The sequence below is a fragment of the Sorex araneus genome, chromosome 2 (assembly GCF_027595985.1).
Source record: "Sorex araneus isolate mSorAra2 chromosome 2, mSorAra2.pri, whole genome shotgun sequence".
Lineage (NCBI taxonomy): Eukaryota > Metazoa > Chordata > Mammalia > Eulipotyphla > Soricidae > Sorex > Sorex araneus.
In genome coordinates, this window is record NC_073303.1 from 233,502,692 (window position 1) to 233,527,476 (window position 24,785).

The window sequence follows — 24,785 nt, forward strand, 5'->3', positions numbered from 1 at the left end:
GCACACACAGGCTGGCTTTTAAAACTTTATTCACTTCCAAACCTTCCTCAGAGGCAGGTCTCTGCTGGCAAGAGGGTGCGTCAGCCTCTGGGGGGCTTGATGTGACCCACTTCCCCTTCCTAGCAGAGGGATGTGGGCTGGGGGCCAAGGCCAGGCTGGGGAAGGGGCCTGGGCCTCTGCCTGCTCACCCTAGATGGAAGAATTTGGGGCGCTCAGACGGAGGCTGGGGCCCAGGGGGGGCGGGGATGCGCAGCCGCCTCTCCATCTGGCTGTGGGGAGCTGGGACAGAGGCCAAAGGGGCCCATCTGTCGCCTCCAGAGCTGCCAGCTCCTCGGAGGATGGGGCAGATGTCTGGCCGGGTCTTTTCAGGCCAGACGGGAACAGGGGCCACTTTTGGGGGGTGGGAATTTGGGGTGAGGTTTTTTTTCTCTTCTTTTAGGTTTTTGGATTTTTTCCCACTTCTTAAATAAACGTGTGTGTGTGTGTGTGTGTGTGTGTGTGTGTATGTATATGTGTATATATATATATATACTTTTCTTTTATAAAACTTTGTGGGGCGGGGGCCAGGCGGGCCCATCCCCGGCCATCACTCGTCATCAAAGTTCTGACTCAGGAGGAAGTTGGCAGCCAAGTTCTCGTTCTTCTCACAGGCAAAGTAGGCCTGGATGACCAAGCTCTCGGGGAAGCCCAGGGCCTTCAGCTGTGGAGACAGGCCGGTGAAGGCAGGCCCCCGCACCCCTAGCCTGGCCCCCATGCCCCTTACCCTCTCTATGGCCAGCCCCCCCTTACCCTCTCTATGGCCTCCTTCTCCTGTGGCGTCACCTGGATGTAGTTCATCTGCGGGGCCTCCTCGCCAATGGCGCCCCCCTCGCCCTCCACATCCGAGAGGTCGGCCAGCTCCCCTGGGGGTTCATTCAGCATCTGGATGAACTGCTCCTGGTGCCGGCTGATTTGCTGGGGGGCAGGAGGAGAGGGGGTGCTGACCCCGGCCCTGGCGGCAAGGCAGGGGCTCAGCTGCCGACAGGGTGAGGTCCAGGGCTCTCTTCTGGGAGGAGGGGCACACACTTGCACTGCCCTCATGCTTGACACACGCATGCACGCTTTACTTCCTGGACACACATGTGCACACATTCCTTCCTGGATACTTGTACACACACACTTTGCTTCCTGGACACATGCATGCACACTCACTGTCCACCCCCACACACTCCTTCCTGGATGCATATGCACGCACACTCACACTACCCTACATACCCTATGTACCTACATACCGTACTACCATACATGCATGCACATGTATGCGTGCACGCACTTTCCTTCCTGGACCCACGTACCTGTGCTGCCCCGACACACACGGGCACACGCACCCGCACTACCCTGACGGGCACAAATTCCTCTGGTAAGAGCAAAGTCCTGGCAGTGGGGACCTGGCATGCCCCAGACACGGGCACAGGAGCTGCAAGGTCTGACAGGCCAGACCCACCGTCTCCCCAGACACCCAGCCGGGGGCCCCCCCATGGACCCTGCCAAGCACACATTACGGACCCGAGACAGCCAATGGGTGCCGAACACTTGCTTTGCACACAAATGACCCTGGTCCAACCCTGGCACCCATGGTTCCCTCCACGCACTGCCAAGAATATGTGAGTACTGGGTGCAGCCCCAATACTGCACCCCCAACTGGAAACCAGCAGATCCTCTGGGTGCTGTAGATGCAGCTGGGGAGCCAAGGGCCACCCACAAAGGTGGGTGGGGAGCACAGAGCATGGGTGCAGAAAACCTGGCCGGGCCCCTCTTGCAGGTGGCGGCAGGAGTCCTTAAGCATGTGCCCTGTCAAGCCCTGTCCCCCTCCAGAGCCACTGTCCTGTGGCCCGGGTCCTGAGTTCAGGCTGAAACCTATGAGACTGTGGGCCCAGAGCCACTGGACATTTGCTCGACCACCCCCACCGCCTGCCACGTGTCAGCAGCCACTGCCCACGCAACAGGGGGGCCCACCTGCAGGAGCTGCGGGTTCTCCTGGCCCAGCTGCTGGAGCAAGGCGGGCAGCAGCGCTGGGCTCTGTTGGATGACCTGCCGCATGTTCTGGAACTGGGGCTGATCCCGCAGGAACTCCAGGGGATTCTCTCCTGCTGGCGGGAGGATGGGGGGCGGTCAGGCGGCGTGGATGGGGGCCCTGGGGGTGGACAGGATCGGGCGGCGCTGTCCCAGGCCCTCACCGGCTTCGGTGGCCGGCGGCTCCGACACCTGGCTCTCCTGGACAGATCCAGCTTCTGGCTCGGGACTCCCGGGGATTCCCTGTGGGGCGTCCCCATTAGTTAAGCTTGAGCGCCCCCGCCCCCCGCCAGCGGCGCGCAGGCCTCACCGTGAGCAGGTACTCCACGGCACGGTGCGGGTTGTTGTAGCTGGCCCGGAGGGCGGCCACCACGCGCTCCCGCTCGTAGCCCATTGACATGATCTCCGCCAGCATTGTCTCGTACTCTGAGCCTGTCACTGCCAAGGGTGGGCCCGGTCAGTAGGGAGCAGCCACAGCAGCCCGTCCCTGCCCCCGTCCTGGGTGCCACCCACCCACCTAGCGTGGATGCTGCATCTTCCTCTCGCCTGCTACCACCTGAAGAGGGAACAGAGCTGCAAATTCGAGAGAGAGAAATCGAACCCGGCTCCTGACAGCCCGCCCGCCCAGGGCCAAGGCTCCCCACTTACCCCGACGCAGACTCCGGAGACGTGGCAGGGACTGACTCCTCCGAAGGGCTCTGGTCCTCCCTGGTAGTCGGTGGGGGCTGGGACATGCCGGGGGCGGGGGCCGGAGGAAAGGCAGCAGAGGACTCGGGGACAGCGGTTGGGGAGGTCTCCGCGGGGACAGACGTGCTGGGGCTCGTTTTGGCCTGGGACACCCAGAAGCAGGGAGCGGACACCATCAGTGCCCATATCTGGCCCCCACATCCGGACCCAGCTCGGCCCCGCCCTACTCCTGGCTAATCTCTCTAGGGCACCCAGGCTGGGCGCCCCAGAGACCCAGCCAGCCAGCCCACCTTGGTCACCATGACAACCACGAAGTTCTTCTCATCGATGCGGTAGTCCCGGATGGGCACATCATCGCTCAGGATCTTGCCGGCATAGATGAGCTTTTGGCCGGCCACGGGGAAGGCATCTCGCCCCTTCTCGGCTTCTATCTTCTCCTTCAGCACCTTCACCTGGAAGGTGTGCACAGGTCCGGTCAGGCCATGGCCTGTCGAGGGTCTAAGACCAGCAGGCTCGCTGTGGTAAAAGCAAGTCTCTCTGGCCCCCTGCCCCATGGAGATCTGACACTTCTCGTGAGGCCCAATCAGGAGCAAACCTGAAGTCCCCACACTCTTGAGGATCCGGGGAAGAGATGACGACAAAAACACTTCTCCTACTGATGAAAAACACAGATGACACAGGAGTGTCCCCTCACTCCCAGCTGCCCTTGGCCGGTAGGAAGCATCCCTCTTGGTACCCAGGAGGTGGCGCCTGAGACTTCCAGCAGCAAAAATGAGAAGGATCGCTTGCGAATACACTGTTAACAGCATGTTAGTAACTGTCGCACCTTGCACCTGATGCCAGGAGAGCTGGCCAAGAGCCTCATTTTATATGGGATGAGACGGGGCACAGAGTAATTAAGAAACTAGTATCCCCCCCCACACACACACATACACGTATATCTGTAAAACAGCGGTTCAGGTCGGGTCAGAAAAACTCAAGGCCTTTAAAAAAATTTCTTAACCCACCCAGCGTGGACTTTAATGCCGTCTTTTCTCACGGAGTAACGTAGCAAAGAAAAAGAGATCCCATCCACGACGCATTAATTTACGCCACTGCGAGTTTGCCGGGGGGGGGGGGGGCGGGGGGGGCTCCATTATCTTTCCAGCCACAAAGTAGTGTCACTTTGAACCTGGGGCCCCTCACAGAAAGCAGAACCCAAAGCGAACCCTGGCTCTGCCGCTATGGGCAATGAAGAGAAAAGAACCGAGGCCCCTCGGTTCCAGGTCTGTAAAACGGGGAAGCGCAGGGGTCAGCCACAAGACTCGACTCCAGAGCCAGTTTTGCAGGCGGAGAGGGCCACGCTGCTATGCCCGCGCCCCGCCAAACCTGCCTGTGCCGCCGACACTCGGGCCGGGCTCTGCTCCTTCTCGTAGTGGCTGGCGCACCTCCCGGGCCCTAGCGATTGGGTCCCGCTACCCGAGTCCCGGCGCCACAGTGCCCAGCCCGGTCGGGAATCCGAGCCTGCGTGCGGCTCCCGCGCCCCGCGAGGGCGCTGACATTGGAGCCGGGACCTGGCGGGCTCCCCGGGGGTGGGACCTGGCCCCCAGAGCCGCTCCGGAGCCCCGGCCGGGCCTCCGGGGTCTGCAGCCCGCAACCCCCGGGAGGGCGGCGGGGCATCGGGCAGGTGGGCGGGCGCTGGGCAGGGCCCCGGCGGCTCCGCCCGCCCCGCCCGGCGTCGGGATCCCGACCCCCCGCCCCTACCCCGCCCCCAGCACCCGTCGCTCCCGCCCCCGGACTCCGGCCTGTCTCGCACCGTCTCGTCAAGTTCCATGCGGATCTTGAAGGTCTGCTGCTGCAGCGTTTTCAGCGTGATGGTGACGGCCATGGCGGGGCCCGAGCTAGCGGCGGCCCCGGGATCCTCACACAACATGCAACTCACGCCGCCGCCATCTTAGCGCCCAGCCGCGCCGCGCGCGCCGACCGCTTCCGGGGCAGGTGGTGCGCGCGCCGACCGCCCGGCCACGTGACCTGCGCGCGCCCCGCGCCCGCGCGATCTGCGCCGGACATGCGCAGACTCGCCGCCTCGCCGCCGGAGCCTTGAAGGCGGCTAGGCCCGTGCGAATGCCAGTCACGCCCGTCATGTGGTGCCCGGCGTGACGCCATGCCCGTTAGCGGTGACGTCATGTGGCCCCCTTCCCGTCATTGGCTCTGCTGGGGCTACGTTCACTCCCTGACTTTGGTTTCTTTGTTGTGACATTGAAAATTATGTTTCTGGGGACTGGAGCCATAGGACAGCAGGGAGGATGTTTGCCTTGTACTAGGCCAACCCGGCTCGATCTCCGACATCCCAGAGTCCCCGCGCACCGCCAGAAGTGATCCTGACTGCAGAGCCCGGAGTAATCCCTGAGCATTTCCCTGAGTATTACTGGATGTCACCCAGAAAGCAAAAAAAAAAAAAAAAAAAAGTCATGTTTTTTGGGTTTTACAGCCCGTTTATTTCATGAAATCTTTGTTCACGGAGTAGGAGAGAGCTCAGGGGTGTAGGATTTGCATGCAGGTCAGATTTTATACCGGGCACCGCATGTGCCTGTCCCCTGCAGCACCACTGGAAGCCACTACCGGTGGCACCCCAAGCCCCCCGCCCACACCCCGAGTTAGTGAAAATTCAACCTTTGTTTTCATTCTTTATATATTCCGAATGAGATTTAAGGGTTATTTATTTTTGCTTTGGAACTTAACTACACGAATGAGTTCATTCTGATCCAGCTGCTCTTCCCTAATGGGTTGACCCTAGACTGGGGTCATGGAAAGGTCACTCACAATTCAAAAGAATCCTAAGTACAAGGGGGCCATCTTGTGGCCGCATTTTTTCATTCCAAGGTGGGGGAAAACTCAATTCTGGGAAGAATTTATTTATTTGGGGCTTCTTACCACATGATGCATGGCTTGAACCCTCCCCCCCACCAAAGATGTGACCTTTCAGGACCTGCTGACATTAAAGATTCTCTGCTCCACTTTCCCCCACAGCGCTCTGGAGAAGTTAGAAGCTTGGAGGCCCCGGGAAAGAACAAGTCATTCTTAGGGTTGGTTTCCCAAAGATGGAGCAGGTGGCATAGATTAAGGGGACACAGGACTTTTATCACTAGGGGCTAGGAACCCCCCTCCCCCATCCTAACCATCATCTCTGCAAACCTCTTTTCCATGGCCCATTGAAGCACTCACCAAGCCCTCACAGGTGCCAAGCTAGCTAGGTCCTGCCACCTCCTAGTGCTTCCCTTGAGCCTACCCAAAGCTCCCCTGGCCCCCACCCAAACGCAGTTGGCGGGGTCTTACCTTCCTCAGCCATGATGTCTGCTCCCAAATGCAGACAACCTAAGGGCCATTGTCTTCCACCATTTTTTTTTTTTTTTGCTTTTTTGGGTCATACCCAGTGATGCTCAGGGGTCACTCCTGGCTCTGCACTCAGGAATTACCCCTGGCCGTGCTCAGGGGACCATATGGGATGTTGGGAATCGAACCCGGGTCAGCCGCGTGCAAGGCAAACGCCCTACCCGCTGTGCTATCACTCCAGCCCCACCACCATTTCTTTTTTACATGTTGTGCCACATCTGGCTATGCTAATGCTTACTTAGTGCTCAGAACCACTTCTGATGGTGCTAGGGGGTCGAGGGGAGCTGCTGGGGCCCAAATTGGGGTTGGTCACACGCAATGCAAACCTATAGGCCGCACTGTCTCTTTGGAGCCTTGGACTTCTACAAGTACCCTGTAGTCTTGCTGTACAAACATACACAGACAGGAGATGGCGGCTAAGGTGTGGTTCCATTGTGGGCCTCTCCTTACTGAGTTCTGGATCTGTTTTTATTTGCAATTCTGGTAATATCAACATCTGCCTCTTCTCCCACTGTTTTGGGGTTGTGGAATAAGTAGGGTGCAGTTGATGAATCCTTGAACCCTCAAGAACCCTTGCCTCCTACCTCCGCGCCCCCCATCCCCCAAGCCACCTTTGCATGGAGAGGCCCACCCTCCCCTGCATGGAGACACAGGAAGAAGACACAAAACTTAATTTAATAGAAATTTTGTTTGTAGTTCTTACATTCTCAGTGTGAGCCGAGTTGGAAGCCACTGTCCCACCCAGAAGTAACCCAGTCCTGGGGTTGGGGGTCAAAGGGAGGGGAAAGTGGGAAGATCAGAGCTTGGGCCCTAGGAACCCCATTATTCTTCCTCAGTGCTGGGGGAAGGCGCGCTGGGGATACCACCCTCTTTTCCTGCCCTCCGCTGAATTCCAAAATTGGCCCTGGGGCTTTCTCCACACCCTCTGCGCCCCCAGGCTGAAAGGGAGTGAAAGATCTGGGAGAACAAAGGAAGCCGGAGATGTCACTCAAGAAAGAGGTGGGTCAGAGGCGACTGGCTGAAGAGGGCCAGAGACAAAATACCAGTAAAAAAAAAAATTAAAAAAAAAAAAAAGGGACAGGAAGGGGGGGATGCATTAAACCAAAATCCACCCCAAATCAGAACCCGCCTGGAAAAAAATGAAAGTTCTCCAGTCTCATAGAGACATTATTCGGCGCTGTTTGCTCACGGCGGAGTGCTCAGGCCTCAGTCCAGCCTTGGAGGCAGAGTGTGGCCCCTACAGCTCGTCCTTGGCCTGGCCCGCGGCGTCTTCCTCCTCCTCTTCTTCCTCCTCCTTGTCATCATCGTCATCGTCGTCCTTGTCATCGTCATCATCCTTCTCCGCCTCTTCCGCCTCCCGCTTCTTGTCCTCCTCCTCCTCCTTCAGCCTCTGCTCCTCGTCCTGCTTTTCCTTCATTTGCTTTTCGGCTTCCTGTGGGCATGAGAATTCCCCCAGACCTCAGGCCCCAGTCCCTCAGTCCTGCCCAGCCACCCCAAGCCAAGCTGGTGATCCGGCCTCACCTTCGTGGCACCCCACGTGTCAGCCCCGAAATCAGTAGCATACTGCTCATCGTTGGTGATGAGAAAGTTGTCGAAGATGGTGCCAGACTTGACCTGGGAGGGTGGGAAGTACCGTGAGGGGAGTGGTGGCGAGAGGTGAGGAGCCCCCTGCCTTGGTCCCAGCCCAGGGTGTGGCGGATGGCCTGCCACAAAGGGCACCTAGCACAGCATCCCCTGCTGGGTCTTGCCTGTGTGACCTGCGGGGCTTCCCCAGGCCTCAGTTTCTCTGTCAATAGGGACTCGCCCTGCTCCCACATCCTCCTGGCTCCGGGGACTGAAGGCAAACCACATATAGTCCAGTCCCTGGAGAAGCTTTTCCCTTGGGGTCACCCAACCCTCTCTACCAGGGGCATTCCATGAGGTGAGCCGGACACTGGACAGTGGGGGAGACACGAAATCTCTAAGGGGGCGGTCCCCGTGCCCAACACAGGCCAGGAAAAGCCCCACTTCTAAACTGAGGTGTCCCCTAAGCCTCCCCTCTGCTCTGTGCCTCTCACCTGCCAGAGGTCCAGACCTAGCACCCCAAAGCTGTCGAAGGCATAGATGCTGCTGTCGGGGGCGTACTCTGGGTTGTCGATCTCTGGGTGGATCCAAACACCCTTATAATCTGGATTGTCGATCTGGCGGGGCTTCCACTCGCCCTAGGGGACAACCGGCGCATGGACAGACATTAAGGGAGGTGGTCGCCACACTGCTGTGCTGCCAGGCCAGCCGAGGACCCCCAGAGCTTACCTTGTACTCAGGGTTCTGGATCACCGGTGGCTCCCACTCGCCATCCATCTCTTCGTCCCAGTCCTCTGGCTTCTTGGCGTCGGGGTCAGGGATGTGCTCGGGTTTGTCCCAGTCCTGACCAGGCATGGGAGATGGGGGGCGAGATGGTCGGCGTGGGCGCTGGGCAAACCGTGGGTAACAGGGGCGGCCGTGACCCCACACCCACCTCTGGCTTGGAGTCTGTGGGATCGTCAATCTTGGCGCGCTCGTCCCAGTCCTCGGGTTTAGCAGCGTCGGGGTCCTTGATCTTCTTGGGGGGGAGGAAATCCCAATCGTCCTCCAGGGAGCCCGACTCCACGCGGTTGTTGTCGATCTTCACCTCATAGGTGTTATCAGGCCGCACGATCAGCGTGTACAAGTGCGTGAACTCATCATCCTGCAGTGGGCGCCCGACAGGACAGGTGAGCGGCCACACCCTCTGCGGCCACGCCCCTGCCGCGACCACGCCCCCGGGTGTGAGCTCCCACCTTGCAGCGGATGTCCTTGTTGATCATCACGTTCTTGCCCTTATAGTTGAAGATGACATGCACCTTCTTGGTGCCGGGGCCACAGATGTCGGGACCTGGGTGGGGACCCAGTCAGAGAGGTGACCTGCCGCCCCACCCCTTTTTCCTCGAGGAAATCCCGGCTCTTAGGCTGTACCCACACTTATCAAGGTTCTGAGGCAAGGGACTCAGAGGGCTGGGAAGGTGGGAGGGGGTGAAGGGGGAGGGGGTGAAGGGGGAGGCTGACCGCTGACCCCCGACCTCCCCACCCCATGGCATTCTGCATTCTCCCACGCTCTCGGCTACAAAATCGAAAATTGCTCCATCTGATCTTTCCAGGTATATAACAGACATGGGTTTTCTTTTGGAGGCGGGGGGTAGGCCCAGGATAACCACACAACAGTGCTCAAGGGGTTACTCCTGACTGTGCCAGGGGACTCCTATGCAGCACCAGGGACCGAACAGGGACATGTTTGCTCCAAGCATGGCAGGCGCCTTAGAAGCCTGCCCTATCTCTTCCCGTCCCCGGCCCCAAGGTTGAGTCTGAAACCTGCCCTTAAGATGATTTGCTAACAGGACTCCCTCGGCTTTCCCCTCAAGGGTGGGCAGGACCCCTGGGACCCTCACCAAACATGATGTTGTACTCGGAGTCCCCGTGCATGTCCTTCTGGTTCACGTCCTGCGGAAACAGCTTCACGTAGCCGCCCCCACAGTCGATGTTCTGCTCGTGCTTCACAGTGAACTGGATCACCAGGGTCTTGCCCTTGTTGCTGAAGGAGTCAAAGCGAGCAGACAGGGCGTAGAAGCGGGCGTCCTGGCTCGTCTGCAGTCCTGGGAGGAGGGCGGGAGGCGGCCAGGTCACGGCTCAGTTTCCATCCCAGAGCGATGCTGCCGCTCCTTCCGTCTGCCCCGAACAGCGAGGAGAGGCTTCCTCCAGGAAGTCCTCGTGGAGCTGAGACGACACCCCCCACCCCCAACGCGGTCGCGTCCCAAGATCTCACCTTTATCTTTCTCCTGGTCGCCGTAGAACTTGCCGGAACTGAGGGCAAATTTGCCATAGTCCGACTTGTGTTTGGATTCCACCCAGCGGTTGGTCCAGCCATCTAGAGGGTTCGGAGCAGGTAGGTCGGTTTGGTAGGGTCGTTCCCTCCCCTCCGATCACCCCAGTCCTCCGCCCCCAAGCATCTGCCGAGAGCCACCAACTGCCCGGTCCACTTGTCTCGTTTGACACTTAGGTGACGGAAAAGACCCTGGGTGGACCCCAACTCCCACCGCGGGAGGCCGCTGCTCCCCACATGCTCCCCAGGGTGCCCTCCGCCCGCGGGTCCCGTCCCCGGGGGCCACCTCACTGGCCCTCGGAGCAGTAATTAGAGGCGACAACGCAGATCCGGCTGGGGGTTGGGGGGGTGCCGACCGCGTCGTTGGGGCGGTCTCGAGACGGGACCAGGCGTTACCTCCGTCCAAAAACTGCTCTTTGAAGTAGACGACTGGTTCGGCCACAGCAAGGCCAAGGAGGCCGAGCACAAGTGACACGGGTAGCAGCATGGCGGGCCGAGGGGGCGGCGGCGCGCGGACCCTTTAACTCGCTCTACGGACAGCGGCTCTGCAGTAGGGACAGACGCTGCCGGCGGCCGCGCCCTCTTATAGCCAACCGCCTCTCACACCAACTTGGTCGGGTCGCTACCCCCGCCCTCGGAGCTTTCTCATTGGTCAGTTCCCATGAGCCTCCCATCTCATTGGACTGCGGCCGGCTCAGCACGTTCAGATGTGCCTCGGAACGCTGGGTTCCCAGATGGCCGATTTCTATTGGTCGCGCCACTGGCCAATGAGGGTCGACCACGCGTTGTGGGGGACGCCTACCGGTGGGGTGGGGGCCCACGAGCCCCTCAGCCCGGGTCATGTGACCAGACCTCAGCCTCGGCCCGCCCTCTCCGGAGCGAGTCGCTCGGGAACTGGGCGTTTAAAGAACCCGCGCGAGCGCCGGTGTCACCGTGCCGGAACCACCCGGCCCCGTCTCCTGCCCTCGCCTTCCGTTCCCAGACCCTCTGCGGGGGGCGATCGGCCCGTCTTCCCCGGCCACTGTCTACACTGCGTTTTGGGAATCCCCACCCAGACGCGCACGCGCCCTCTCACTGCCTGCATAGCCAGCTCCCTCGGGAAGAGACGGAGCGAAGCATGACTGGCGGGGGCGGGGGGCGGGGGGAGAAACCGCGGGGCTTCGCTTCCCCCTGAACCTCAGCCTCCTTTGCAGGTCAGCGGGGAGCGTGTTCCCACTCCTGAGGCCCCAATGGTGTGCCAGATTGCCGCTGGGTATCTCGCGGCTAGCCTCAGCCTCTCTGAAGTCGCTGGGGCTGCTGCTGCTGAGAGGCCTTGAAGAGCGCCCCCAAGTAGCGTTTGCCTGGACAAAATGCTGCCAGAGCTCTTAGGGCAGGAAGTCCAGAAGGTGTGACCCAGGTTGAAAGGTGACAGATATATCAGGTTGATGGCCGAACTGCAGCCTTGACTCTTACTCCGTCCACCTTCAATAATCAGGGTCGCTGCTTTGTGGTCACCTGCCTTTTGCAATTAAACGGCTAAAGATCAGGGGTTTGCCTACGGTGCAACAGGGTTCCGTTGGGGATAGGGGGAGGGGAAAGAGGCAGATGACTCAGAAGATATCCAAAGCGGAGGGACAGAACTAGGAGTCTAGAGGCTTCTGGCCCCAGAGGCATGTGATGGACACCCAGTTTCCCGGCTACCTAATGCCTGGATGCAAAGAAGAGGAAGAAGAGGTGGATTGTGAGTTTCAGTTTTTGTTTTTTTCAAGCTGAGCAAACAGGCCCTTCACTGGGGAATGTGGGAGCAGAGTGAGTAAGAGAGGACATGGGGAATTGGGATCAAAAAGCTGAGGAGGGGGTTTCCAATAGTGCTGAGGACCTGGCAAAGGGAAAAATAAGCTTCTGTTGCCCCCCTGCGCCCCAATGCAGTATTCAGTGGCATGCAACCTACTCATTCCTAGAAGAACCACAATGAGGCTAGAGGGATAGTACAGCAGGGAGGTGCTGGCCTAGCACGCAGCCAATCCAGGGTGGATCCCACATAGGGTCCCCTGAGTCCACCAGGAGTGGACTTCTGAACAGAGAGCTTGGAGTAAGCCCAGTGCCCCCCCCCAAAAAAAAAACCCACAAAAACACTTGAGCCAAAACTGTGGATAACCCCTGTGGTTGACCCCTGTGTGGGGTCACCATGTGTCACAGAAACAAGGGGCTGATTGTGTCCTGTCTGAGTTGGTGACTATCCTTCCTGTGTCCCCTACCACACAATGTACCAGCAGGAAGGAATTAACCATAAGAGAGAATTTTGAAGCTAAGAAGTGTGTGTGTGTGTGTGTGCGTGTGTGTGTGTGTGTGTGTGGTGTGTGTGTGTGTGTGTGTGTGTGTGTATGTTTGGGAGAAGAGGTTCAGCTACACACAGTGGTGTTCAGGGCCATTCCTGGCCAACATCAGGGGACCATGTGGCACTGGGGATCAAACCACTGTTGGCCACATGAAAGAGAAGCACCCTCCCCCGGTCCTAGTTCTCTGACCTGGAAGAAGAAATTTGGAAGGATGCGTCCCAAAGGATGGTGCTGAACAGTCAGGATTGGGGAGTATTAGAAATCCCATTCCCCAGACTTGACCCCTGTGAGAGTTCAATGGGGCTCCTGGGCCTGGTAAGTGGCTAAAGAGACAGGGTGAGGGTTTCTGCATGTGGGAGCCCCTGGTTCAGTCATTGGCACCACATGGTTTCCTGAGCACTGCCAGGTCTGCCTCCCCCCAAACCAATTAGAACTGAGGTGCCTGTGGGTCCATCCAGAAAGGGATAGGGGGGCACAGAAAGACGAAGCCATGTGGTTGAGTGACAACGGGAATTGAAGCTGGAATGCGTACTCTGCATGTGGGAGCTTGGGTTTGGTCCCCAGTCCCGTGTGCTCCCTCAGCATCTGCTGAGCAACCTTCCAAACCGGAGCCAGCAGCAGCTCCTGTGCACCGTGGATGCTGCCAAAAACAAAAATCAAAGAAGGGGGCTGGAGAGAGTGCACAGCAGGGAGGGCACTTACCTGGAAAGCAGCCAACCTTGGTTCCTAACCCAACATCCCATGTGGTCCCCTGAGCCCCGCCAAGAGTGATCCCTAAACACAGAGCCTGGAGTCAGCCCTGAACACCACTAGCTGTGGCTCAAAAACCAGTAAATAGGGGCTGGAGCGATAGCACAGCGGGTAGGGCATTTGCTTTGCACGCGGCCAACCCAGGTTCGATTTCCAGCATCCCATATGGTCCCCTGAGCACCGCCAGGGGTGATTCCTGAGTGCAGAACCAGGAGTAACCCCTGTGCATTGTCAGATGTGACCCAAAAAGCAAAAAAAAAAAAAAAAGGTAAATAAATTTGTGACAGTTTTCTGGTAACATATGCAGGACCTGGAGGCGGCTCAGAGGCCAAGGTGCTTGAGGCCATGAGTTTGATCCCAGTGCTGCCCACGTATGCCTGCGCTTTCCCCTGGCGCTGCTGTCTGGGACTCCCAGGGCCACAGGAGTGTGTGGTCAACAGTGCACAGCTCCGTTTGTGTGAGGATGTTCTGACCCTGCATAACTGCCCACTTCCACCTCAGAGCACCAGGCTAGGAGGTTGGGATTTGGAATGTTTCTAGTTTCTGAGCCCACCTCTCCCTGCTCCCCGTATACCTGGAAGCAAGATATATCACCCTTAGAGCAGGGAAGACAGTACAGGGTGGACTCTGGCGGTGCTCGAGGCCGACCCCAGTTTGAATCCTCCAGCACCGTGTATGATCTTCCCAGGCACTGCCAGAAGTGACCTGTGAACATTCAGTCAGGAGAAAGCTCTGAGCAGTATATCGGATATGGCTCAAAAACAAGCAAAAAGAAAAAAAAAAAAAAGAAGACATATCACCCTTGGAGCTCTGCTTTTACGGCTGCTGTGAAATGGGGGTTCTATCTACATGATAAGTTTTTTTGGCGGGGAAAGGAAATGAAACAGTGAATCTGAAGCATTTTAGCCCAGGGCTGGACACAGAGTACAGATACTTGAAAGCAGTACCAGCAACTTTTTCACCTAGGAGTGAGGGGCCTATCCCAGTCTGCCTTTGAAAATGTGTGAGATGAGACCAGCGGAACGTTTGTCTTGGAGTCAAGAGCGCGCTGCCCTCTAGTGGGGGCTAGAGAGAATTCTGGGTTGGCTCAGAGGACCCGGAACGGCCTGTGTCACGTGGCCAGTGCAGGTGGGTGGGGCCGATAAGATGCAAAGCTGTGCAGAGGCTTCTCCTTTATATGTCGGTCACTGACGACGAGATTTTGGGGCTGGTCTCCCAACAGTGTGTCCAAGTATCCCATTAGTGTGGTTCGCCCGAACTTTTAAAATCAATTATGCCTTAAAACTTGATCTCAGGGGCTGGGGAGAGCTCAATAAACTTACTGAGTAATCTGCATGCAGGAGACCAGGGTACAAATCCCAGTACGGTCCTTGAAGTCCAGCAAGAGTTAACAGTCATTCAATCCAGCCGGCATAGGCTCACAGCATCACTGGGTGTGGCTCGAAAACCAAATAATTGTTTATCAAGCTGTAACTCTCTCCTCGAGGATATTTGATCTCTTACCGGCTGCACACCACTAGCGTGTAGGACCGGGGCGAATACTGAGTGCCACACTTCCCCACCTTCGCCAGGAATCGCCACACTCAAGATGACGACGCCTGCTCCTTGCTTTACAACCCGCGCCACACTCAAGGTGGAGGCGCTCCTGAGGTCACTTCCGATTCCGGTGCGCGCCGGCTCTTCCGCCACACGCTGGACGCGCTGGGGGCAGCCATGGCGGACGGTCCGCTTTCCGAGGTGCTGCTGCGACGGCTGGAGGCGGCGGATGGCGGGCTGGACAGCGCGGAGCTGGCGGCTGATCTTGGCGTGGAGCATCAGGCCGTCGTGGGCGCTGTGAAGAGCCTGCAGGCCCTGGGCGAGGTGAGTCTGGCGCGTGACGCCTCCTTTCTCTCTGGCCATTTCCCCCGCCTCCAGGCCCAAGCCCCGCGGGCGTCGTCCGCGGTAATTGCAGGTGTCCAGGCCGGGGAGGTTGCCTCGAGTGCGGGCCAGCGGACACGACGTTCTTAGCGCGTGAAACGTCTATCGAGGCAGGGGCAGCCGCCTTGGAGGTGGCAACAGAGCCTAGGGCCTATGGCTGCCCGCGCGGATGGGGGATCCGGGAAAATCTCACGGGAGAGCGGGGCGGGGGCAGCCCAGACACCCAGAGGTGACGGCATACCTGCAGGGACCCGGAGGAACTGGTGAGCGCGAGCGCGCCGCCAGTCTCTGCCCCGAGGGGGCGGGGTTGGGTGCGGAGAGAGCTTTGCTGTGCGGCTGCCTCTCACCTTAGGGAAGGACTGCAGAGGCTCAGGGAATAGAATTTCATCGGGAATGAAATAAAACATCGAGAGCTCGAAAGAAGCCCAGTGGGTGTGGTTTTTTGTTCGCTTTTTTTTTTTTTAATGGGGGGCGTTGGGGGCGGTCACACCTAGAGATGCTCAGGGCTGACACCTGGCTCTGTGTTCAGGGATCTCTCCCGAGGTGCTTGGGGTGGCAGGAACAGGGACGGACCATAGGATCATATCCAGTGGCAGGATCACATGCGTGGCCACATGCAAAGCAAGTGCCTGAATCCCTGTCCTCTCTCTCTCTTCCCCCCGATCTCACTCATGTAAAGAAGGTGCACATGGAAACTCAGGACAGGGTTCTGAGGGATCCTCCTGCTCCCCCCAGACCTGGATGGCTTTGGGCTGTTGATTTTCTCAAAACGCATGACTTGGGCCACATGTCAATCATTATTTACTTATTTATTTATTTTTTTGCTTTTTGGGTCACACCTGGCGATGCACAGGGGTTACTCCTGGCTCTGCACTCAGGAACCACCCCTGGCGTTGTTCAGGGGACCATATGGGATGCTGGGAATTGAACCCAGGTCGGCCACATTCAAGGGAAACGCCCTACCCGCTGTGCTATCGCTCCAGCCCCTCATTTTTTATTTTTTGCGGGCCATACTGGGCGATGCTCAGGAGTTACTGCTCTGAGGAATTACTCTTGGCAGTGCTCGGGTGACCATACAGGGTGCCAGGGATTGAACTGAGTGGGCCACGTAAAAGGCAAACGCCCTCCCCCTCCTGGACTGTCATTCTGGCCTCCATACCAGCCTTGGCCTTCTTTCTCACCTCAGCTCACTCTGCTTTTAAGTGCTGCACCCCTATTCGCAGCTCTGGCGGGGTTTGCTAGAAAGGGTGGGTGAATCCAGTTGAAAATCTGCTCGATGGGGCTGGAGCGATAGCACAGTGGGTAGGGTGTTTGCCTTGCACGCGGCCGACCTGGGTTCGATTCCCAGCATCCCATATGGTCCCCTGAGCACCGCCAGGGATAATTCCTGAGTGCAGAGCCAGGAGTAACCCCTGTGCAGAGCCAGGTGTGACCCAAAAAGAAAAAAAAAATCTGCTCGAGGGGGTAATGTGACAGATATGTGCCCAGGCTTGTCTACCGGGATCATACAGTATGCGGGATCCGTGACAGTGGGCAGGGTCTGGAAGGCGCCCAGGTGCCCAAGCAGGGCTGGGAGGGAAAGTAACAGTGGGAAGGGCATTTGTCTTGCACACAGCCAACCCGGGTTCAATCCCCGATATCCAGAGGTTCCCTCAAGTACCACCAGCTGCAACTGAGCTCTGAGGTGACAGTGTTCGGCCACAGGCCACAGGTGCTAAGAGCCAGGCAGAGAGAATCACAAAAGGAACTCCCTCCTGTGGGATACAAAGAAAGCAGTGAGGGAATGGGCAGGGCCTTGGGAAAACAAACCCTCCAAAAGGACCACAGAACTAAGGATACTAAATTGCAGGCCTGGGGAGAGGAGGCAGGAGAAGGGACCCAGGAACAGCGGAGGGGTGCTCTGGGGGCGGGCGGGGGTGCAGACCCAAGCACTGTAATAGGCCGGGCTACCCAGAGAGTAGGAACAAAAGCGAAATGACGGGTAACGAAAGCAAGATGAAAAGGAAGACTGTGAGGATTTTCACAATTTCACAAGCCACCCAAAGCATTCATCCTCAGGGCCGGAGCAATAGCATGGCGGGTAGGGTGTTTGCCTTGTATTCGGCCGATCTGGGTTCAGTTCCCAGCATCCCATATGTCCCCCAAGCACTGCCAGGAGTAATTCCTGAGTGCAGTCAGGAGTAACCCCTGAGCATCGCTGGGTGTGACCCAAAAAAGAAAAAAAAAATCCACAAAGTGTTCATCCTCTAGGGCTGGAGAGAGAGCACAGCCAGTAGTGTGGCCAACCCAGGTTTGATTCCCGCCATCCCATGTGGTCCCCCCCTGAGCACCGCCAGGAGTGATTTCTGCATGCAGAGCCAGGAGTCAGCCCTGGGTGTGGCTCAAAAATAATAAAAATTTATCTGGTGCTGTAGTCTTGCTTCATTTCCTGCGCCCTAGAGCCCTCTCCATGCCTGGGCCCCTGGACTGCCAGGCGGTTTCCCCAGCTCTGTAGTCCCGGCGAGGGGTACTGGCTCTGATCCCGGTCCTCACCGCTGTGCCGTTTTCCTTTTCCTGCAGGTCATCGAGGCCGAGCTGCGTTCCACCAAGCGCTGGGAACTGACGGCTGAGGGCGAGGAGATCGCCCGGGAGGGCAGCCACGAGGCCCGCGTGTTCCGCAGCGTCCCCCCGGGGGGCCTGGCACAGAGCGAGCTGATGGTAGGGGCTGGGGCGCAGAGGGGGGACGGCGGCCCTGGCACGCCCTCTCACGACAGCTTTGCTTCCCCAGCAACTGCCCAGCGGCAAGGTGGGCTTCAGCAAGGCCATGTCCAATAAGTGGATCCGTGTGGACAAGAGTGCAGCTGACGGGCCCCGGGTGTTCCGTGTGGTGAGCCCCAACCACGGGTGGGCGGGTGGGCGGGTGGGCGGGGAGGCTGGGGTGCAGGGTGGCCTCAATATCACCCCTCTCGTTGCGGCGTGGCAGGCGGACAATGTGGAGGACGAGGTTCAGAAGCGGCTCCAGCTGGTGCGCACCGGGCAGGCTGAGAAGCTGAACGAGAAGGAGCGGAGCGAGCTGAGGAAGAGGAAGCTGCTGACGGAAGCGTGAGTGGCCGTGCCTGGGACACCTGGGACCCCGGGGCCCCTGCCAGAAGTCATCCTGTGGTCAGCTGGAGAGAGGACGGTGGGAGGGCGCTGGGCCTTGAATGCGGCCAACTGGGGTTCAGTCACCAGCACCACATGCATAGGGTCCCCTTAGCACCGCCAGGGGGCAGCCCTGAGTACTGCTGGGTGTGACCCAAAAGCTATCACAAAATAACCCTTTGGAGGTTGGAGCATTAATGCGGGGATTTTTTTGGGGGAGGGGGGGGTCCACACTCAGTGATGCTCAGGAGTTACTCCTGGCTCTGCATTCAGGAATTACTCCTGGTGGTGCTTGGGGGACCATATGGGATGCCGGGGATTGAACCTGGGTCGGCTATGTGCAAGGCAAATGCCCTACCAGCTATACTATGGCTCTAGCCCTAGGGCCTGTACTTTACTCACGGGTGACCCGGGTTTGATTCCTGGCACCCCATAGGGTCCCCCGAACCTGCCAGGAGTGATCCCTGAGCACCGCCCCAAAAGAAAACAAATCCCCAAATAAACGTCTGATCAGTGGCCCTCGACAGCCATACTCTGTTCTGGATCCCTGAATGACCATGCAGAGGTTCTCAGGAAGGGTTGGGAGCAGGGACACAGGTGACAGTGTCACCAGAGAGGCGTGGCGGCAGTAGAATTCGCGCAGGGACAGTGACCACACTGAGTCCCCACTTTGGCCCAGGACCCTGAAGACCTACTGGGTGAGCAAAGGCAGCGCCTTCAGCACCAGTGTCTCCAAGCAGGACGCAGAGCTGAGCCCAGAGATGATCTCCAGGTAGGTGGGGGTGCCCCCCGGGGCTGGAGCCATGGGAGGGGGGTGTGGGGGTCTGGGCTGCCTGCTGGGCCCTTACCCTGCTCCCCAACCCCCAGCGGCTCCTGGCGGGACCGACCCTTCAAGCCCTACAACTTTGCGGCCCGGGGCGTGCTCCCCGACAGTGGCCACCTGCACCCGCTGCTTAAGGTCCGCACGCAGTTCCGCCAGATCTTCTTGGAGATGGGGTGAGTGCGGGGCCTGCAGAGGGGTAAGTTTGGGGGCAGCCGCAGGCACGGGATGGGGCCGTCAAGCCTGTGTCCCCCAGGTTCTCTGAGATGCCCACTGACAACTTCATCGAAAGCTCCTTCTGGAATTTCGATGCGCTGTTCCAGCCACAGCAGCACCCAGCACGGGACCAGCACGACACCTTCTTCCTGCAAGGTGGGGGCCCCACCCCCCTCCAGCCTTTCTGTCAGATCCTCAGAGGCCGGCCCTGTCCTGGGGTGCTGCCTCTGCAGGGGGCGCCCGTCACTTCTTCACCCTCGGCCCCTAGGGCAGTTCTGGACCTGGTGCTCACTCAAGAAAGTGGCCCGTCACCCCCTTATCCAGCGGGTGATGGGGTGCAGTCAGCCCGTTTTTCAAAAGGGTCAGGGTGCTTCGCATGATGTTCAGTCCAGTTGTGGGCCTTGTGGTGCTTCAACTCAAGGATGCTGGGGAACCCCTCAGGAACACCCTTTAGGGGTTGCACCCGCGGCATTGTGTGCAAGGCCTGTGTATCCACTCAGCCTTGTCCTGGCCACCTTGTTTTGAGTCCGGGGCACCGGTGGTGGCCCTGGGTGAGAGGCGGGGTGTATGGGGCTGTTCTAAAGTGGGTAGCAACCATTTAGCAGAGCAGGTGCCTGGGCAGGGGGCCCTGCAGGATGCTGGGCTAAGGGCCAGTGTGGGCTGGACGAGCAGGGTCCAGCCAGGCTGCTCTGCCCCCACAGACCCGGCGGAGGCCCCGCAGCTGCCTATGGACTATGTCAGCCGGGTTCGGCGCACGCACTCGCAGGGGGGCTACGGCTCCCAGGGGTAAGCACGGCTGGCCGGGGGGAGTGGGGCGCGGGGCGCCGGGCGCCGGGGCTCAGGCGAGCAGAACACTGTCTCCTAGGTACAAGTATCCCTGGAAGGTGGAAGAGGCCCGCAAGAACCTGCTGCGCACGCACACCACCTCGGCCAGCGCACGCGCCCTCTACCGCCTGGCGCAGAAGGTCTGTGGCCAGCACGTGGGGAGGCGGGGGGAGGCTGGGGGGCGCTGGGGCCGTGGGGAGACTATCACCCCCTGCTCACCGGCGCCCTCCTCCCCATACCCTCAGAAACCCTTCACGCCCGTCAAGTACTTCTCCATCGATCGCGTGTTCCGCAACGAGACCCTGGACTCCACGCACCTGGCCGAGTTCCACCAGATCGAGGGCGTCGTGGCCGACCATGGCCTCACCCTGGGCCACCTCATGGGCGTCCTGCGCGAGTTTTTCACCAAGCTTGGTGCGCCGGGGCCAGGGGGTGCTGCCGCCAGGGGCTGGGGCCGGGGTCCACACCACCCACCTCACTCTTCCAACTCCCGCCCCTCCCGCCTCTGCCCCCAGGAATCACGCAGCTGCGCTTCAAGCCGGCCTATAACCCCTACACGGAGCCCAGCATGGAGGTGTTCAGCTACCACCAAGGTCAGGAGCGGGTGTTCCTGGGGCCAGGGAAGGGGGCGCCCACAGCCCAGGATCTCCTCACCCCAGTGATCCCGTCTCCCTGCCCCCCACCGCAGGTCTGAAGAAGTGGGTGGAGGTTGGCAACTCGGGGCTCTTTCGCCCTGAGATGCTGCTGCCCATGGGACTCCCTGAGAATGTGTCCGTCATTGCCTGGGGCCTCTCGCTGGAGCGGTGAGTGATGGGCTCCGGGGACCTGCTGGGGACCCCATTTGCCAGGAGCCGGCCCCTTAGGCAGATCAAGACATGAATTCAGCATGTCAGATGCTGGCCTTGCACATATCTAGCCCAGGGCTAATCCCCAGCATCCCTTAGGGTCCCCTGAGCCTGCCAGGAGGGATCCTTGAGGACAGAGCCAGGAGTAAGCCCTGAGCACCGCTGGGTGTGGCCCCCCAAAAAAGAAAGAAATGCAGCCAGAGGTGGAACAGCGATAGGATATCTGCCCTGCAAAGGGCTGTGCCTGGTTTGATCCCCAACACCACATAAGGCCCCCAGACACTGCCAGGAACAGCCCCTCAGCACTGCCTGGAGTGGCCCCAAACCATAGGAGAACTCATAGTAGGAGCCGGGGCCATTGTATAGCAGGGAGGGCATTTGCCTGGCACGCAGCCAACCTAGGATCGATCCCCAGCGCCCTATAGGGTCCCCTGAGCACTGACATGTGTGGCCCCCCCAAAAGAACAAGTCAATACAGTTAAGCCCGTCGAGGTTCTGTGGGCTTCTCGGCAGCAGCGGGTGCAGTAGCCTGGGGGACAGGACAGTGCAGGCCTTGCTGGGCGGAGAGCCGAGGGTGGCACCACAGACTCTGATCGGGATGCTTGTGGCCCTGCTTGCAGCCCCACCATGATCAAGTACGGCATCAATAACATCCGGGAGCTGGTGGGCCACAAGGTGAACCTGCAGATGGTGTATGACAGTCCCCTGTGCCGCCTGGACTCGCCTGCACCCCCGCCCACACAGGCAGCTGCCTGACCCAACCCCCCCAGCCCTGCAGCCCGCCCCCGATGCCCCCATCGTCATCCCTGGTATCAGAGGCCTCTGTGAGGCCATCCCTCGCTCCTGTCCGGGGGTAGCTGTCCTGTGTCCACCTCTGGGGGCGGGTCCGTGGGCTGCTGCCCCTCATCCGGTGCCTTTTCTTGGGGGTGAAGATGGGGGAACTCCATGCCGGAGCCTGGGGGGAGGGGGTGCCTCAGGGAGCTGGAGTCTGGGGCCTCCTGGGATAATCAGCTCCCCACTGTGGCCAGGTGCCACCCCCGTGGGAGGGGGCCCAGGAGCTGACATGGGGCTGGTTCAGAGGCGACTTCTCAAAACCCCCCCTCCCAAATTTTTTGGCTTTGATTGAAAGCACTTGCTTGGGGTTGATCCTGATGGTAGTTGGGGAGGCCGCATTGGGGTGCAGAAGGTGCATAGATCTCTCCATTGCCCTCATCATCCACCTGCGCCCCAGAGCAGCCCCAGGCGCCGCAGGGACCACTGTGCTGGACCCCTTTCCTGGCTGTGAGTTTGGAAAGCGGGGCCACACGGGTTCACGCCCAACACCAGCCCTGAGAATCTTGAGCCCCCCACCTTGCCGCCTCCGAAGCTGCTCCAGAAATATCCTGCGGTGTCTCAGTGGGGTCAGCACCTCCCCAATACCCACCGATGCGGCCATGGACACCCATCTATCCCCTCGAGTTCCTTCGGTGGCCCTGGAAGATACTCCAGCAGTAAGTGCTCAGGTGCTGTGAGCGGGGAGGCCCCGTGCAGACACACGAGGGCGATACTCCAGGAGGGGGCAGCATAAAAACCCCAAAGGCACATGTAGGTGGAATCCCCCCAGCCCCAGCAGATGCAACATGAATGAACTCTGAGTCCCTCCCTGGCTAGATCTCCTGTCCCCTGGATTTAAACCCCATGGGCTGGCCCTACATCCTCTGACAGTGGAAGGCTCACTAGGGTGCCCCACCCCAACGGGTTTGGTGTTGACCATCCCCCAGAATCAAATCTTTTATCTCTGACATATGTGATGTTAATAACGAGACGTGCTTTATTTTGTGTGTGTTTTCATGTCATAAATCTGCTCCGGAAATGGCTGCCTCTGAGTGGTTTGTATGTTTACTAGTTCCTACCATAAACTAACAAAATATTGTTGTTTTGGGAGATCCACATCTGGAAATGCTCAAGGCTCTGTACCCAGGGGTTACTCCGGAGGGAACGGCATATGGGGTGCTGGGGAGTCAAACCCAGATCAGCCACATGCAAGGCAAGCACCCTGCCTGCTGTGTTATCACGCTGACCCTAAAGCACTGGGTTTTATTTGGGGGTCACGCTTCCCAGTACTGAGGAATCACTCCTGGCAGTGCTCAGGGGACCATATGGGATGCCGCTGGTCAAATCTGGGTTGGCTGCGTGCAAGGCAAGCACCTTACCTGCTGAACTCTCTAGCCCAGTATTTTGCAGACGGGGCACTCCTGATGATGTGCCTGAAAAAACTGGGATCACCAAGGCTGCATCTGGCTCAGCTCTGGGCCAGGATGCCAGAATGCATTTGGAGGGGCCTAACCATTTCCTCTTTCCCTATGTGCCCCCTCCTTTATTTTTGCTGTTGTGGGATTATACACACAACCCCCTGCTACCATTACTACTAAGGATATGGTGGGGCCAAGTGCAGAAGGGCTGGACTAGCATGAAGGAGCGATTCAGTGATAAATGCATACTGTCTCAACAGTAATGGGCGGGTAACTGCCGGTGCACGGAGGTTTGATCTGAAACACTTCTTGGGGCACAGCAAGCAAGGACCGAACCAACAATGGAGGCTCTGGTGGATTACTCCTGTCCAGCACACTGGGCTCTGGGTTCCTTCCTCGGCATAGCCCCCATCCATCAAGGCTATCCTGTCTGACTCCTTTTTTTTTTTTTTTTTGCTTTTTGGGTCACACCTGGCGATGCACAGGGGTCACTTCTGGCTTTGCACTCAGGAATTACCCCTGGTGGTGCTCAGGGGACCATATGGGATGCTGAGAATCGAACCCGGGTCGGCCACGTGCAAGGCAAACGCCCTACCCGCTAAGCTATCACTCCAGCTCCGTGTCTGACTCCTTTTTGAAAAAACGAGCTATAGGACAGCAGGGAGGGCGTTTGCCTTGCACACACAGCCAACCTGGGTTTGATCTTCAGCATTACATATGGTCCCCCAAGCACCACCAGGAGTGACCCCTGAGCATCGCCGTGTGTGATCCAAGAAGAAAAAGCCCAAAGGGCTGGAGTGTGAAGTGCATGCGCACAGGAGCAGCCTGAACAGCCGCTGGGTTCTGAGAAAAATGAAGACTAGAAAGATGGGGCCAGAGACAGTCCAGGGGTGATGGTACCCGCCTTGCATCCCACCCAGTTAAAATCCCTGGCACCTTAGGGCCCCTCATGGACGGGGTGACTCCCCCAAACAGCCAGTAGGCTGTAGCCCCCAGGATGGCTCAAAGGATAGACCCCACCTCCTGTACCGGGCTACCCTAGCACTGAGCTGCGCCTTGCTCCTAGAGCCACCAGGTTCGACAGGCAAAGAGGAGCAGCAGATTCCGAGAGCTCTTCCCTGCCCACTCACTGAGCCGGGGTGCAGGGGTCTCCTTGCACGCTAACTCCGACGTCCCCACCCCCGCCACGCTCACCCAGGTGCAGCGCAGGCGCAGTAGCAGTAGGGCACCGCCCAACCGCCACTTAAAACGGCCTCAGGGTCCCGCAGCTCACTGCACAGACTCGCTGTTGTTCCCAAGTTGGGCACGTGCGCCACGGCACGTGCTCGGGTGGGGGCGGGGCTAATGGGGGCGGGGCCGGGCATGCGCAGAGGGCGCCTCAGCGAAGGCGGGAAAGGAGCCGATGGAGCGACAGGGAGTAGGCGGAGGCGCGGGCGGGCTTCCTTCGCTCGGGTGGTCGTCGCGGCGGCAGGAAGGGTGGTTGGCGGGAGGGGATGGGTCGGGGACGGCGAGGGGGCTCAGCCGGTGGGGAACATCCACCGCCTCCGGCTGACCCCAGCCCGTCGGGGGTCCCGATGTCAGCGACGGCCTCTGACTGACTGACGGGCCCAACTCACCGGTGAAGCGCGCCCGCACGGCGCGTGCGCGGCGCCGGCCCCAGCGAGGCTCACACGCCGGCGCGCGCCGTGTCTTTTCTTTTCCCCCGTCTCTTCTCCTTTCTTGAAGGCCTCGAGCCGCCGACAGCCATTCGGAGCCCAG

At 59.2% G+C, this 24,785-nt stretch overlaps 3 protein-coding genes across 5 annotated transcripts; 1 reads left to right on the forward strand and 2 right to left on the reverse strand.

Annotated features, from left to right (window-relative positions):
• Positions 1–12: 12 nt before the first annotated feature.
• Positions 13–4,724, reverse strand: RAD23A (RAD23 homolog A, nucleotide excision repair protein). 3 transcript variants are annotated; one of them, XM_055129157.1, is made up of 9 exons: positions 4,535–4,724; positions 3,030–3,191; positions 2,701–2,882; positions 2,570–2,625; positions 2,363–2,484; positions 2,217–2,295; positions 1,996–2,129; positions 790–954; positions 13–700 (listed from the first exon to the last, which is right to left on the reverse strand). In XM_055129157.1, exons 1-9 carry the CDS (start codon positions 4,649–4,651, stop codon positions 587–589), a joined length of 1,131 nt encoding a protein of 376 aa, XP_054985132.1. In that variant the 5' UTR covers positions 4,652–4,724; the 3' UTR covers positions 13–586. The 3 variants fall into 3 exon arrangements, with proteins under 3 accessions (XP_054985132.1, XP_004616667.2, XP_004616669.2); XM_004616610.2 differs by having other exon boundaries at positions 2,363–2,490; positions 4,535–4,723; XM_004616612.2 differs by having other exon boundaries at positions 1,996–2,126; positions 2,363–2,490; positions 4,535–4,722.
• A 2,043-nt stretch (positions 4,725–6,767) lies between these two features.
• On the reverse strand, positions 6,768–10,552 carry CALR (calreticulin). Its single transcript, XM_004616609.2, has 9 exons — positions 10,382–10,552; positions 9,929–10,030; positions 9,555–9,758; positions 8,910–9,004; positions 8,609–8,818; positions 8,404–8,517; positions 8,169–8,312; positions 7,633–7,725; positions 6,768–7,543 (listed from the first exon to the last, which is right to left on the reverse strand). Exons 1-9 carry the CDS (start codon positions 10,470–10,472, stop codon positions 7,349–7,351), a joined length of 1,248 nt encoding a protein of 415 aa, XP_004616666.2. The 5' UTR covers positions 10,473–10,552; the 3' UTR covers positions 6,768–7,348.
• Positions 10,553–14,731: 4,179 nt separating this feature from the next.
• FARSA (phenylalanyl-tRNA synthetase subunit alpha) lies at positions 14,732–22,652 on the forward strand. Its single transcript, XM_004616607.2, has 13 exons — positions 14,732–14,913; positions 17,530–17,667; positions 17,738–17,836; positions 17,933–18,051; positions 18,770–18,862; positions 18,958–19,086; positions 19,167–19,282; positions 19,828–19,912; positions 19,992–20,091; positions 20,197–20,365; positions 20,467–20,544; positions 20,640–20,754; positions 21,417–22,652. Exons 1-13 carry the CDS (start codon positions 14,767–14,769, stop codon positions 21,550–21,552), a joined length of 1,524 nt encoding a protein of 507 aa, XP_004616664.1. The 5' UTR covers positions 14,732–14,766; the 3' UTR covers positions 21,553–22,652.
• Positions 22,653–24,785: the final 2,133 nt, after the last annotated feature.